Genomic DNA, 15,639 nt, shown 5'->3' with positions numbered 1-15,639 from the left:
CCCTAGTAAAGACATGGCCATATGCAAATCAGTCTGACCCTGTGCCTCATGGGAACAGTCCAGCCCGAACTGCCAAACCAGGTCTTCCCTGGACCGGAAACCAGCTTCCTAGGACCGGTTTCTGTCATTTCTGGGGGTGAGTGCTTGCAATGTTCAACACTCCGTTCATCATTTCCTTCGGTTTTTGCTTTTTTCGCCATAAGTTGGCAGGGTATGCTCAGACATGAGTCCCTTGCTCACTTTGCCACGGGATTCAAGCAAGCCTGGCTGAAATGCTAGAAACCGGTCCTAGGAAGCTTGTTTCCGGTCCAGGGAAGACATGGCTTGGCAGTTCGGGCTGGACTCTTCCCATGAGGCACAGGGTCCGACTGATTTGCATATGGCCATGTCTGAACTGGGGTGGCAGAGTGGGCTAAAGAACAGTGATGGATCCAAACCCAGATCTGTTGACTGGGTGTGAGTGTTTGATTGGTTCTGATGCTCCGTCCATCACCACCCCCTTTTGTACTGCTTTGTTCGCCATAAGTTGGCAGGGTATGCTCAGACGTGATTCCCTTGCTCATTTTGCCACTGGATTCAAGCAAGCCTGGCTGAAGACGGCTGAAATGCCAGAAACCGGTCATAGGAAGCTTGTTTCCGGTCCAGGGAAGACATGGCTTGGCAGTTCGGGCTGGACTGTTCCCATGAGGCACAGGGTCAGACTGATTTGCATATGGCCATGTCTGAACTGGGGTGGCAGAGTGGGCTAAAGAACGGTGATGGATTAAACCCAGATCAGTTGACTGGGGGTGAGTGCTTGCAATGTTCAACACTCCGTTCATCATTTCCTTTGGTTTTTGCTAGATATGACCGGGACCATTATGACGAACTAGAAGCCATAATGCAACACCTCCCTGACAAATACAAAAATAGGGCACACGAGTTAATTCAGGTGGGCAAAACAATCACTAATACCTCCATCCGTTGTGCCCTAGATGCAACAGACACCGCCTCCAGGGCCATCAATACTAGCGTCGTCCTCCGTCGCCATGCCTGGCTCAGGATCTCAGGATTTAAACCAGAAGTGCAAGCTTCCATCCTGAACCATCCATTTGACCAAGAACATCTGTTCGGCCCAAAAGTGGATGAGGCCCTAGAAAAAATGAAAAAAGACACCGACACGGCGAAATCTATTGGAGCCTTACAATCGGACCCTCCCAGGCGTTCCTTTCGCCGTTCCTCCTTTCGGAGCACATCTAGAGGCTACTCCTCTGATACCGCTTCCACGCCATATAAAGCTCCTACCCAATCCACCTTCACAAGGGGTTACCAAAGAGGCGGCTACAGGGGCAACAATAATAAAGGTAGAGGCAAGACAAACACCGCCCGCTCTGCCTCCGTACCTACCCAATGACTTTCCTCCACTCCCCCAGACCACCCCACTCCGGTCAAGGGCAGACTCCAACATTTCCTTCATGTCTGGGCTACCATCACCTCAGACAAATGGGTGACACAATAATTTGATCGGGCTACTGCCTAGAACTAATGTCTACCCCCCAAACATTCCACACAGACAACGCCCAATGTCACAGGAACATCTAGCATTACTAAAGCAGGAGGTAATCTCCCTCCTACAAAAAAGGGCGATAGAACACGCTCCTACCAACCAACTAAATCTGGGGGTTTACTCCCTATTTTTCTCATACCAAAAAGGGACGAGACTCTACGGCCCATCCTAGACCTCCGGCCCCTAAACACATACATACACTCAGACCATTTTCACATGGTAACACTTCAGCAGGTACTTCCTCTGCTCTCCCAAAACGACTTCCTGACCACTTTAGACCTAAAAGACACTTATTTCCACATCCTGTGAGCGTAGTGTACAGGGAAGTTCCTCAGATTTGTAGTGGACAACCAACACTACCAATTCAAAGTACACCCATTCTGAGTCACATCAGCACCACGAGTATTCACCAAGTGCCTAGCAGTCGTGGCAGCACACCTCAGGAGACAACACATCCAGGTCCTAGACGACTGGCTAATAAAAGCCAGTTCATACAACCAGTGTGTGCAACACACGCATGCCACTATCCAGCTACTTCACCAACTGGGCTTCACGGTAGACCACACAAAGTCCCATCTGCAACCGTCTCACGTAAAACAATACCTCGGTGCCACCATAGACACCTCAAAAGCGCTAGCCTACCCCAGTCCGGCCAGGATCACAAGCATTCAGGCTCTACGCGCAAAATTTACAGCACAACACTCCCTTCCAGTTCGAGTGTTTATGCAACTAATCGGGATGATGGCCTCTTGCATATTCATAGTACCTCATAAAAGACTCCAGATGTGTCCTCTCCAAGAGTGCTTAGCGCGCCAATGGAACCAGGCCCAAGATCAATTAACAGATCTGGTGTTGGTAGACGGTCGTACCCATCGCTCTCTGCAGTGGTGGACCACCAAAATCCTTTCCAAAGGGCGACCGTTCCTGGACCCGGTTCCTCAGATAATACTGACAACGGACGCATCGCTCTCCGGCTGGAGAGCTCCCCTATTACATCACACCGTGCAGGGCAGATGGACACCTCAACAAAAGTTACTCCACATCAACCATCTGGAGTTACTAGCTATATTCTTAGCCCTGAAATCCTTCCAAACACAGATTTCAGGCAACGCAGTCCTAGTCCGCACAGACAACATGACAGCCATGTACTACATACAAAAACAAGGCGGCATACACTCTCCACAGCTCCCTCAGCTAGCACAGATCATATGGAGATGGGCCATACCCCAGAAAATCTTTCTCCTGGCCCAACATGTCCCAGGAGTCCAAAACACTATAGCCGATCTACTCAGCAGACAGACACAACAGATCCACGAGTGGGAACTCCAGCCACAAGTTCTTCACCCGTACTTTCAACTGTGGGGGCATCCACAGATAGACCTCTTCGCCACCCACCAAAACACCAAGTGCCCAAGCTTCGCTGCCAGATATCCACACCCATTGTCCAAAGGCAATGCGATATGGATGAACTGGTCAGGCAGATTTGTGTACGCTTTTCCGCCTCTCCCACTCATTCCATTAGTGGAGCGCAAACTACAACACTCCCTCACTCTCATACTAGTAGCTCCAACTTGGGCCAGACAACCGTGATACACCACACTGCTGGAATTATCTGTAGTACCGCACCAAAAGTTACATCTCTCTCCACACCTCTTAACCCAGAACCATGGAGAGATCAGACACCCGGACCCAGCTCAGTTCAACCTAGCGATCTGGCTCCTGAAATCCTAGAATGCAGTTACCCCAATCTTCCCCCTGACTGTATGAATGTCATCAAAGAAGCTAGGCGACCCACCACTAGAGCGTGCTATGCCACCAAGTGGAAACGTTTTGTCTACTGTCACAACAATACCATCAATCCCCTAGATGTGTCCATTCAACACATCATAGGCTATTTACTACACCTGCAAAGATGCAATCTAGCCTATACGTCTATTAGACTGCACCTCACAGCCATAGCAGCTTATCTGCAAAACAGGCATCCTCTATTACTTTTTAGAGTACCTGCCATTAAAGCCTTCATGGAAGGCCTTAAAAGAATAATGCCACCCAGACTGCCACCCTCACCTGTGTGGAACCTAAACATCGTTCTCACCAGACTAATGAGTCCTCCCTTCCAACCTCTGCACAAATGTGAACTCCAATTCCTAACATGGAAAACCGCTTTTCTTGTAGCCATCACTTCCCTCAGAAGGGTCAGTGAGATACAAGCACTTGCCATTCAAGAACCCTTTCTACAAATGCACCATAACAAGGTTGTTCTCCTACCAACAGTAACACAAATCAAATTGAGGGGGAGGTCCAAGGGAAAAGTTTTTGGGTAGACCTGCAGGTTGCGTTTCCCTTAATTATCAACACTGTAAACACTAAAGCAACCCGGGTCTTGTGCTTGAATCAAAAATATACACCAGGAGAAAGTAAAGATATCTCTAATCCGACATCTCTTTAGGAGAGGACCCTTCTAGGACAGGACCCATCAATCACATAAGCTGGTGAATTTGTCATCATTTGGGTCTGTGCATCTCAGTATGACGAACCAGATCTAGGTATAACAACCTGGTAACGTGCAAAGAGAATGCAACAAAAGAGGGTTGCTGTCAGATCTCAAACGAATGTCCAAAACGACATTGTCCCACAAGATTATGAAGGGGATCCTAAGGTCAGCAGCATTTAAAGAATAAAGGTGAAAATAAAAATGGCTAAAGGACCTCAAATGTTCTTTATTCAGTAGAGTGCCCCGGTCATAGTTAAAAAGCAATATGGCAATTTAGCACAAATATTTTGTCATTATGCTAATGTCCATAGCAGTGTGGTCGACATGTTTCTGCCCATTGTGATCTACAAGTATCAGGGCTTTCTTCAGGACCTAAATGCTGCTGTGTTATGGTGAAAAAACGTGACAAAGTAATTTAAGTCAAAAAATTAAGTCAAAACTTTTGGGGATAAAAAGAATCCTACCGCACCGGTCAATTCAAAAGATATCGAACCCGGGTACCTAGGAAACACAGAAAAGACGGTTGGAGATTACAATCACCTTGGTATAAATGGATTCAGCATACGGTCATCACTATTCAATGATACCAAACAGCATGCATTGATGCTTGAGAGCATTTAATTGATGAATCAAATTGCACTTACCCATAACTTTTGGGTGATGCCCTCACCTCAACCTGGTCCTGACTCACGGAAAAGGGGCCCCGCTCTATTTAAAAAGGAAGAAAAAATTAAGGCTGCTAGTTATCACGCCTCAATTATATCCTATCGTTAGGTCTGACTACAAACAGCGAGATGTAGCCCATGTACTGCAAAAGAGGGAGGTAGAAAAATGGCAACCAGGTCAAAATGAGTATTAACTTCTCTTGAACTCCGAAGTTAGACAAACCGTTTAAGTCTTAAAAAGGCAAACACTGACTAGCAGTGATATTTAAAAGGAAGCTACATACAAGGAAAAGCCCCACTAAGGCCCGACGACTATGTTGATTGCCACTGGCAATGTATTAGGACAGGAAAAGGCATTCAAAAGCCTGAAATCTAAGAAGGCTGGCGCTAGACTCACCTCTCCGTCGGTACCCCGGGGCGGTCTTTGAGTAAAGACCGGAGGTACCGGCGAGAGGGTCCACGCGCTCTATATAACCGGAACAAAGCTAAATGGTTACAGGTGCGATTGAGCGAAAAGGTGGCCAAGGGAGTGCCTGTCTTGGTTTGATGTCCGATACGCATGCGTAAAAGAACGAACACTCATTCAGGAACAACTTCTTCCTGTGCGCATGTGCGGCCCACAGCCACTAACAAGCTGTGGCATATAGACCTTCGTGTTTCTCATACAGAAAACGATGGTTTGTGCATGCGTAAGGCAAAGCAACAGAATCCGATAAGCGTTAAAACACTATCCTAAAGTAAATCAAACCTATAAACAAAGGATACAGGCTACATTGAGGTGTGGTAATATGTACTAAACCACTATCCTAAAGTAACCAAAAACCACAGACAAAATGACGACATTCCCTGGCTGTTGTTATAGTTCCGTGTTCCACCTTGAACAAATAATAACCAAAAAGAATCTGACCCTGTGCACTGCTGAATGCTTAATCAATGTGGCCTGTGTCTTTTGTCTGTGGTTTTTGGTTACTTTAGGATAGTGGTTTAGTACATACTACCACACCTCTTGCCTAACGTATACACAAACCATCGCTTTCTGTATGGGTAACACAAAGGTCTATATGCCACAGCTTGTTAGTGGCTGTGGGCCGCACATGCGCACAGGAAGAAGTTGTTCCTGAATGAGTGTTCGTTCTTTTACGCATGCGTATCGGACATCAAACCAAGACAGGCACTCCCTTGGCCACCTTTTTGCTCAATCGCATCTGTAACCATTTAGCTTTGTTCCGGCTATATAGAGCGCGTGGACCCTCTCGCCGGTACCTCCGGTCTTTACTCAAAGACCGCCCCGGGGTACCGACGGAGAGGTGAGTCTAGCGCCAGCCTTCTTAGATTTCAGGCTTTTGAATGCCTTTTCCTGTCCTAATACATTGCCAGTGGCAATCAACATAGTCGTCAGGCGTTAGTGGGGCTTTTCCTTGTATGTAGCTTCCTTTTAAATATCACTGCTAGTCAGTGTTTGCCTTTTGAAGACTTAAACCGTTTGTTTGTCTAACTTCGGAGTTCAAGAGAAGTTAATACTCATTTTGACCTTGTTGCCATTTTTCTACCTCCCTCTTTTGCAGTACATGGGCTACATCTCGCTGTTTGTAGTCAGACCTAACGATAGGATATAATTGAGGCGTGATAACTAGCAGCCTTAATTTTTTCTTCCTTTTTAAATAGAGCGGGCCCCCTTTTCCCTGAGTCAGGACCAGGTTGAGGTGAGGGCATCACCCAAAAGTTATGGGTAAGTGCAATTTGATTAATCAATTAAATGCTCTCAAGCATCAATGCATGCTGTTTGGTATCATTGAATAGTGATGACCGTATGCTGAATCCATTTATACCAAGGTGATTGTAATCTCCAACCGTCTTTTCTGTTTCCTAGGTACCCGGGTTCGTTATCTTTTGAATTGACCGGTGCGGTAGGATTCTTTTTATCCTAATTTTTTTTTCACTTAATTTTTTGACTTAAATTACTTTGTCACGTTTTTTCACCATAACACAGCAGCATTTAGGTCCTGAAGAAAGCCCTGATACTTGTAGATCACAATGGGCAGAAACATGCCGACCACACTGCTATGGACATTAGCATAATGACAAAATATTTGTGCTAAATTGCCATATTGCTTTTTAACTATGACAGGGGCACTCTACTGAATAAAGAACATTTGAGTTCCTTTAGCCATTTTTATTTTCACCTTTATTCTTTAAATGCTGCTGACCTTAGGATCCCCTTCATAATCTTGTGGGACAATGTCGTTTTGGACATTCGTTTGAGATCTGACAGCAACCCTCTTTTGTTGCATTCTCTTTGCACGTTACCAGGTTGTTATACCTAGATCTGGTTCGTCATACTGAGATGCACAGACCCAAATGATGACAAATTCACCAGCTTATGTGATTGATGGGTCCTGTCCTAGAAGGGTCCTCTCCTAAAGAGATGTCGGATTAGAGATATCTTTACTTTCTCCTGGTGTATATTTTTGATTCAAGCACAAGACCCGGGTTGCTTTAGTGTTTACAGTGTTCTCCTACCAACCCAAAATTCCTCCCTTAAGTAATTTCTCCCTTTCACATAAACCAAGCGGTAGAACTCCCAGTTTTCTTCTCGCAACCGCAAATCGTTGCAGAAAGAGCTCTTCACACACTAGATGTCAAAAGAGCCTTACTCTACTACATACAGAGAACACAACCTTTCCGTAAGACCAAACAGCTGTTTGTCTCTTTCTCTCCACCACACAAGGGCAACTCCATCTCCAAGTCGGGAATAGCTAGGTGGATTGTCAAATGCATTCAGATTTGCTACCACAAAGCAAAACTAATGCTATCCGTTCCCCCTAAAGCCCACTCTACACGTAAAATAGGGGCTTCAATGGCATTTTTAGGGAACATCCCATTATGATATCTGCAGAGCAGCTACATGGTCAACACCGCACACTTTCACTAAACACTATTGTATAGATGTGCAAACTAAGCAACAAGCTAGTGTGGGCCAGGCTGTACTCAAAACATTATTTCAAACCACTGCAACAGATACGGGTGGTCGCCGCTAAGGGTGGGTACTGCTATGTAATCTATGCACAAGTGTGTAATCTGCAGCTCATATGCTTTGAACGTAATATGCTACTTACCAGTATGCATCTGTTCTTGGCATGTAGAGCTGCAGATCTACACACGCCCACCCGGCTACCTTTAGCTGTTCCAGTTTATCTCATTTAGATACAACACACATGGGCATCTTTCCTGTTATTACTACGCTCCATCTTTCCCTGTTGGCGAAAAACAATCTGAGGATGGAGCCGAAGCCCATGCGCAATACGATCCAAAGGAGGAGTCACCGACCTTGTGACTTCCAAAGACTCTCCAAGAGGAAAAACAACTGCAAACATCCGGGCCCAACACCAGATGGCGATCTATGCACAAGTGTGTAGGCCTGCAGCTCTACATGCCAAGAACAGATGCATACTGATAAGTAGCATATTCCTTCCAGATTTTTAACTGTTTATAAGTTAATGTGACTCTATCTAAACCCCACATTTACTATGCTGTTTCTAAATGCTCTGCTTTGAAAATCTGAAGCTTGAAATATTCTGGCTGTTGGAGCTCGAAGCCTCTGAACCTCATTGGCTGCAGTTTGGTGCGCAAAATGAGGTGACTGGGCTACTGTTCCTAACTATTTCAGCTGCTGAAATAAATGTTCACCAGCATTGCACTTTCTCTCAACGATTCCCAACTTGACTGGCAATAATCAAAGTGTGTGAATTTATGAAAACTACTATAGCGAAAATTGTTTTGAATGTAATTAGATTCTCAATCTTGGGTGTCTTTATTAAATAAACCTCCCAATTACAGCTCATGAATGTAAGCAGAGGTTGCATATGGTTTTCTGCTACCTTTTGTATACCCTAAAACTGAAATTGAGGCACAAACTGCTATTGTCTCTCTTTCTGGGACAGCATCGTTCTAGGTTTGTCTGTTGGCGTTCCATGTTTCCACTACTAGATATTCGGTGTGTATCATTTAACTTAAGATACGAAAATAGAATTGGTATTACATTGAAGTTCATTTTCTTTGTCAATGACAAATGTTAGCTGGGACTGTGCACTGAATTTGTTTTAGACTAAAGCCATGTTTTGTTAATGAATATTTCAGCTGCCTATTTTGAACAAGGAAACTATGACAAGTGCCGAGAACTATGTCAAAAGGCTATTGATGTCGGAAGAGAGAATCGGGAAGACTATCGTCAAATTGCTAAGTAAGTGTTAAATTTTAGGGTGGTGTGGATTACTGTAGTTTGGACTGCAGTTTTTGTTTTTTTAATATAGCGCGAACTTGACCCAAAGGTATTGGAGCGCTTTACATGAGCACCAGTTATTTCACACAAGGTCATATTCATTTTTGTTAGGCATGGGGAGATTAAGTGATTTGACAAGAATCACAGGATGTTGAGCGTCATTGCCGAGACTCTAACCCGGTTTCCCAGATTTGAGGTCGACATACCTAACCCGTTGGGCCACAAAATTTACTCCATGGGTAACTGTTTTCTTTTGCACTATATGATGTGAAAAAGGGTTATTTTCCTGCGTATATATTTCATTATCAGTCAGGATGTCCTGAACCAAGAATGTTGGCACGCAATGACATCGATGTTTAATGGCCCTGCCCATCCTTTTTTTTTTTTTTTCTTTTTTTTTTTTTTATTCTTTTTATTTGCAGTTTTCAAAAACAAACTTAAACCAACATCACTCACTTTTGTGTACATATGACAAGCGATGACGATACGCCTCCACACCAAACAGACCACCACATGTTGGGTACCATTATACGAACTCAGTGCTACATGATCAGTTTCATGGCACTCAGCAGCCGAACCTCCCACCCTGCCCGCATGTGTCACCTCCAACCGCAGCATCAACCACCATGTCCCCCTGAGAAATGTAGGCACCGCCATCTCCCGTCATCCTTAGGGAATAGTATCGAGCTACAGCGCCTGCAGTGTAGCGTGCTCCAACCATTGTGTGAAGGGCCCCCAAATGTCCTTAGGTCGTGAACGCAGCGGCATAAGCTCCCAGTACAGGGCAAGTTGTGTCTGGCAGTAGACTGCGCTTGTGACCCACGCTCGAATACTAGGTGACGTAACAACTCCCCAGTGCATCGCAACTTGTCTTTTAGCTAGCAACAATAGCAGCGCTGGTAGCTTACGGTGTTTGGGCTTAACCATGTGCAAAATGCCAAGCAGCGCAGCCTGTGGTGTGCATGGGATCTGTAGGCCAGTGATTTCGCATATAATCTCTACCACCCTTGCCCAGAATGACGCCAATGTGGGACAGTTCCATGCCATATGCAGAAAGGTGGCGCCATGAGTGTAGCAGCGCCAACAATCATCCGTGTCTCTTAAACCCATTCGGTGCAACCGGCTAGGGGTGCGGTACGTCATGTGTATATATTTGAAGTGGATCAGGCGTAGCCTGTAGTTGGGGGACAAAATCTCAAGATTCTTACAGCACAAGTCCCAATGTAGATCCGAGATATCCGTACCCAGTTCCGTCGCCCACATGTCCCGCGCCGCCGGAAGAACCACGGGGTGGCTAGTCTGCATTTGCACATATAAGCGGGATATAAGTTTGCGCCCGGACTCCACAGATAGTACATTTTCCAAGGCAAGCAGAGCCGGCGGCGGCACCGGAAACGCGGGAGACAACCTCCGGCACGAGTGACGGAGCTGATAGTAAAGAAGCGTGTCCAGTATCGTCGGAGCCTCTGCATTACACATCTGCTCCGGCGTGAGGAAGGTGTCCCCCGGAAACAAATCGCCCCCAGTGCGGAGGCCCAGCTCCTCAGCTCGCTCCCCGGTCTGCATACTGCGCAGCGGCGGCCACATCGGATTACCGCGCAGGGGCACAGAGTGGGCATAAAGAAGGTCCAGTCCGGCCCTCCGCCGCAGCCCATCCCATGCCCACCTGAGGGCGTGCACCGGGTCAATGTCCGTGCATCTCTGGGTGTGTGGCACGTAAAGTGCCACATTTAGCGGCAGCGGGGCTACTCTATCAGTCTCTATCGCCACATGTGGTTGAAACGGTGTGGGATGCGCCCAGTAATGCAGGAATTGTGCCTGCGCACAGTAGGCATATAAGGAGAAGTCCGGCGCTGCCAGGCCTTCCTGTTGGCCTTGCCCATCCTTCAGTGGCGCCAAAAGGAAAATACTTGTATATTTAAACTGGGTCCCTTTTTGTTTTTGGCAGATCTAGTGCACACTCCCTACTCAGTTAATGCATGAAATAACCATGTTAAGACATTAGGAGGATTAATGTTAGCTGAGTGTATCCTTCTGTCGATCCTTTAGGGAACAGTTGTACACAGCATAGTTGGGTGAAATTGCCAGTTTGCCCAGTGGAACTGCAAGGTATTTGGAATTTTCAAAGGTTCTCCTTAGAACTCCTTTCCATCATTGTGCTCCGTTTGAGGCCCCCCCCTTCATCGAAATTGAATTAAATGGTAGGCCAATCAAACTCTTCCATCAGACCAGGACCAGCTGAGCCAACAATTGCCAAACACCTTACAGCTGCGCACAGTGGAGGCTTTGCCACAATGCTGAAACTCCTGGATTGTTCACTAAGGAGTCCGCTTTGTCCCCAAATCTCCTGTGATTATGCAGCTACAGCCTATTGCAGTACATTTCTGATTGAGACTTCTAACTACATATTCCTCATCATGTAAATGTCTGAAGACCCCATACCTGTTCCGGAAGTCTTTTCATAGCAACTCTCATGTGTGCTGATAGGTGGTGGTGTGTGGCTTCACGCCCATTCTGTCCCGCCCCGGGTAACATCTGGACCACTCTGTCTGTGCCAACTTCATGCGCTGTTTCTTTGTTCTCCCACCGTTGACGACACAAACCATCGGCGGACCCTTCGACCACAGTTCTCTTCTCGTCTACGGAGCCTAACCAGTCGAAGACCGCTCTGCTAACGATCGTCAGACTGTCTGCATTGGCGATTAATCGTGGCCGACCCAGATTAAAAAAGTTAAAGTAATGACGCCTTCACTTACCTCCCAGAGTAAGGTGGCCTCGCTGCTTACTTCATACCTCCTCGATCTTGAAGACTCCGGGGAAGTCAGCCTTTATGGAGCAGCTCAGTCCCTCTGATGTTCATTTAAAATGCCGGGATTACTCAGATGAGCAGTGATATTATGAGCAGGACTACTACTCGCAGGACGGTCATCAACAGTACCAAAAATATATGGTATGTGTGCCATCCACTCTTCTGATAGATTTACAGGCCATGTTATCAGACTACAAAGCTCGCTTACCTCCAGCCTCCAAGCCAAGTCAACACGCTTCTGTTATGGTAACTTCTGTACCTTCTCAGCCTGTCACTCCTCAGCCAGTTATCACTCTGCGTCCTCCTTCGCCAGTACACCGATCTCCGTCGGTGCTACCCTTACACGACGCAACTTCATCTGATCACGACAGAAGAGCTTGAGCTTCCGGGTCACAGTAATGAATGGGATGACTGTGTCCTGCTGACGCCAGCATATCCATCACCTCAAGTTATTGACTCACCTCCTGAGGATATAGGAAGCTTCCATTGCATTCCAGAAAGGGTGGCCACTCGTTTTGACCTGCCCATGCCTGCCACGCAGGATTGTTTTCTGTATGATTTTGATGAGCACTATCGCAAGACAGTAAAAGCCATACCTTCATTGACTATGAGTAGTGTCGGGGCCTAAAGATCATGCGCAACCCTGCAACTGTGCCAGCAGTATTTCCCAAGTTGGACACGAAATATAAGGCCCGGAGGATACTCCTGCTTGCCTCGTGGGTCAACCTAAGCCGGACTGCGTCATTTCCAAGGCGGCACAACGAAGATAACGAAATCCTTCTACACTCCTTACAACGCCTCCAGACAAAGACGGTAGGAGTTTAGATCACATTGGCAAACGATTTTCATCTATGTCAGCCCTTACAGTAGGAGCTGCCAATTATCTAGCCCTCCCTAGATGCTAAACCCACCAAATGTGGTCCGATATAGCCCCATTTATCAACCAATTTCGAGAGTAGGTTCGAGGTGAGGCAAAGATTTTGCTAGTAGGTCAACATTTCCTTCGAGATAATCGACTGCACCATGGATATTGCCGCTAGAGGCTTTAGACAACTTGCAGGCACAGCAGTCCTATGCCTTCAGGGATGGCTGAAGGCCACCAATTTCAGACCAGAAGTCCAAACAAAGATACCAGATCTACCATACGACGGGGAGGCTTTGTTTGGAAGCCATGTTGTTGATGGGGCTTTAAAAACAGTTAGACCCAGACAAATCTTTAGGCATGTTACAGTATAAAGAAAGTACCCTCTCGGTGTACAAGGTCAGCCTTCTTTTCGCAGAGGATATCAGCAATACCATTATCCAGCGTACTCTTCAATCCCAAAGCAATTCGGCTTCCAATATCAGCAGCAGCAACCACAGTAGGCGGCATATCCCCGCCCTCCCCTCAGAGGAAAATCAGGATGACAGAACAAAGACACTACCGTAGGCAATGACTTCCGCCAAGCGCCACCTACTTCCTTTTCCATCCCACCCAAGGTACCAGCGAGCATTACCAAACACATGCATCTTTGGAGACAAATTACAATGAATCAATAGTTACTCCAGTATTGGAACCTTTCATAGATTCACATGCCTGAATCATTCCCCGTCGTCGAGACGGGAGTCTCCGGTACATAAAAAAGCATTGCTTAGTATCATAGCAAACAGAAAAAAGGCCTAGGCCTATTTTCCTTTGCAACCCATAACCTTCGTTATGTAAAAAAGAACTAAACTTGTCCCTAAACCAATCAGAGTCTCTCACCCTCTAGAACACTCTTGAGAGAAACTTCTGCACTCAGATTTTCTACCGCACGTTGTGCTAGAGAGTCTCCTTTGAGCTCTGCTCAAATTCTACAGTTGGTTCTAGATTGAGGAGATTTTTTTCAACTGAAATTTCTACATCCTCTTGGAGAATGGCAGATAAGGAAAAGAAAGGCTTGTTTAGGGCCTGTGCCACCTGTTCAAAGAAGAGATTATATACTGACGATCCTCATAAAGACTGTATATGCTGCCTTTACCCACACCACCAGGTGAAGGAGTGTAAGGTATGTCGCACCTTTTTAATAAGACTCTGAGGGATCGTGAAGGCAGACTGTTAATTTGGCTCCAAAAACTTAAAACCAGGAAGGACGTCGTGTCTAGTGACAGTGATGAGGCGTCATCTGTTTCAAGGAGATCTCAGAAGAGAGGCAGATCTCCTCAGGCTCATACCTCAGGGGAGAAACCTGAGAAGGCTCTTAAAAGACCACTTCTGGGTCTTCAGAGCGCAGTCCCTCAAAATCTCCTAAAACTAAAGAAAAGGAGAGCAAGGGTCATGCTTCAGGGGTGAAACAGTCAAGGAAAACAAGTTCTGAGCCTTCAAAATCACCCCTTAAAATTGAACATACGCTTAAAAAGCCAGCGTCTACTTCACCTGAGGAGAAGTTAGAAAAATCTACATCGTCGACGGGATCGTCGACAAAGAGAGTAGCGTCGTCGACGAAGAAGAGTGAAGTAAAAGTCATTATTAAACCTATCCTCTCGTCGACAATGGCATCGTCTACGGCACCGTCGACGACGGTGTCAACTGCATCGTCGACGGCAACAACGACGACTATGTCTACAGCGTCGACGACGGTGTCGTCGGCGGTTACTATGGCAATCTCGTCGACGGGCTCGTCGACTAGGGGAAAAAACACCAGAAAAGCGGGATTTTGCCAGGAAAAGAAGGATTACCCCGGATATTGCGTCTCCAAGTAAGGTAACGCCTCTGGTTCCATCTCATTTATTGGAGGAGGAGGATTCGCAGGAGGATGATAATGAGGGTCCATTTGGCTATGCAAGTAGCCCCTCTCTGTTGCATGTTAAATGTCAGGAGGATGACTGGGAGGATGAGTATGGGGGTTATCGGGACCGGACTCGACAACATGATCAGGAAGAGATGGTGAATGTTCCAGCTTCTCTTCTGACGGATTTGCAGTTCATGTTGGGTGATTACAAGAAGACATACTTTGCCTCAGTCTATCCAAAGGATGCCAGTGGCTCCGGCGCACTCTTCCATGTACACCAGTGCGAAGACAGGAGGTACTGGTTCCGAGGCCAATATCACCTTTGCCGCAGCCGGTTCTGGACACATCTGAGGATGAAGAGCAAGAGGAAGGGGAGTTAACAGATCCTAGTAAGGAATGGGATGAGTATTTGATTCCGTCCCCTTCATCTCCGTCACCAAGACCGGTGGACTCCCCTCCGGAGGACATTGAAGGGTTCCATAACCTGATGGAAAGAGCCGCGCAGAGATTTGCGCTCAATATGTCATCAGATAAAGCAGAATGCTTTTTGTATGATTTCAAAGAACCGTTTCGCAAGACGGTTAGATCTCTTCCAATTGTGAGTCATCTCTGGGAGGAAGGTCTCAAAGTGATGGAGACGCCGGCAACGGTTGCGCCAGTGCTTGCTAGGCTGTACAAAAAATACAAAGCGCCTTCCGATGCTCTGGCTTGCTTATTAGGTCACCCCAAACCGGACTCGGTTATAACTCAGGCGGCGCAGCAAAAATCGAGGAATCCGTCTGCACCAATTTCGACGCCACCGGACAGAGAGGGTAGGCGCTTGGATAATGCACGGAAAAGATTTTCATCCATGTCTGCTCTTCTGGTCAAAGCAGCAAATGCCCTAGCCATCCTGGGCAGGTATAATAGGCAGATGTGGTGCGACCTATCACCATACATTAATAGCATACCGGAAGCGGACAGACAAGAGGCCAGGAAAATCCTCCAGGAAGGTGGAAGGACTTCGGCTGAAGTCATAGATTGTGCAATGGACATTGCGACCACGGCCTTCAGATCCCTGGGAGGAGCGGCTGTTTTACGCAGACAAGGATGGTTG

At 46.6% G+C, this 15,639-nt stretch overlaps 1 protein-coding gene across 2 annotated transcripts in view; it reads left to right on the top strand.

Annotated features, from left to right (window-relative positions):
- Positions 1-15,639, top strand: part of STIP1 (stress induced phosphoprotein 1) — a 189,565-nt gene that overhangs the window by 89,657 nt on the left and 84,269 nt on the right. For both annotated transcript variants that reach the window (XM_085619680.1, XM_085619679.1), the window contains one exon: positions 8,843-8,945. In XM_085619680.1, the coding sequence (XP_085475806.1) occupies positions 8,843-8,945 (103 nt within the window). The remainder of the gene's footprint in view (positions 1-8,842; positions 8,946-15,639) is intronic.

Source organism: Triturus cristatus, chromosome 7, assembly GCF_964204655.1.
Source record: "Triturus cristatus chromosome 7, aTriCri1.1, whole genome shotgun sequence".
Lineage (NCBI taxonomy): Eukaryota > Metazoa > Chordata > Amphibia > Caudata > Salamandridae > Triturus > Triturus cristatus.
The sequence above is the reverse complement of the archived record's forward strand: the minus strand, read 5'-3'. Positions and strand labels throughout refer to the sequence as shown.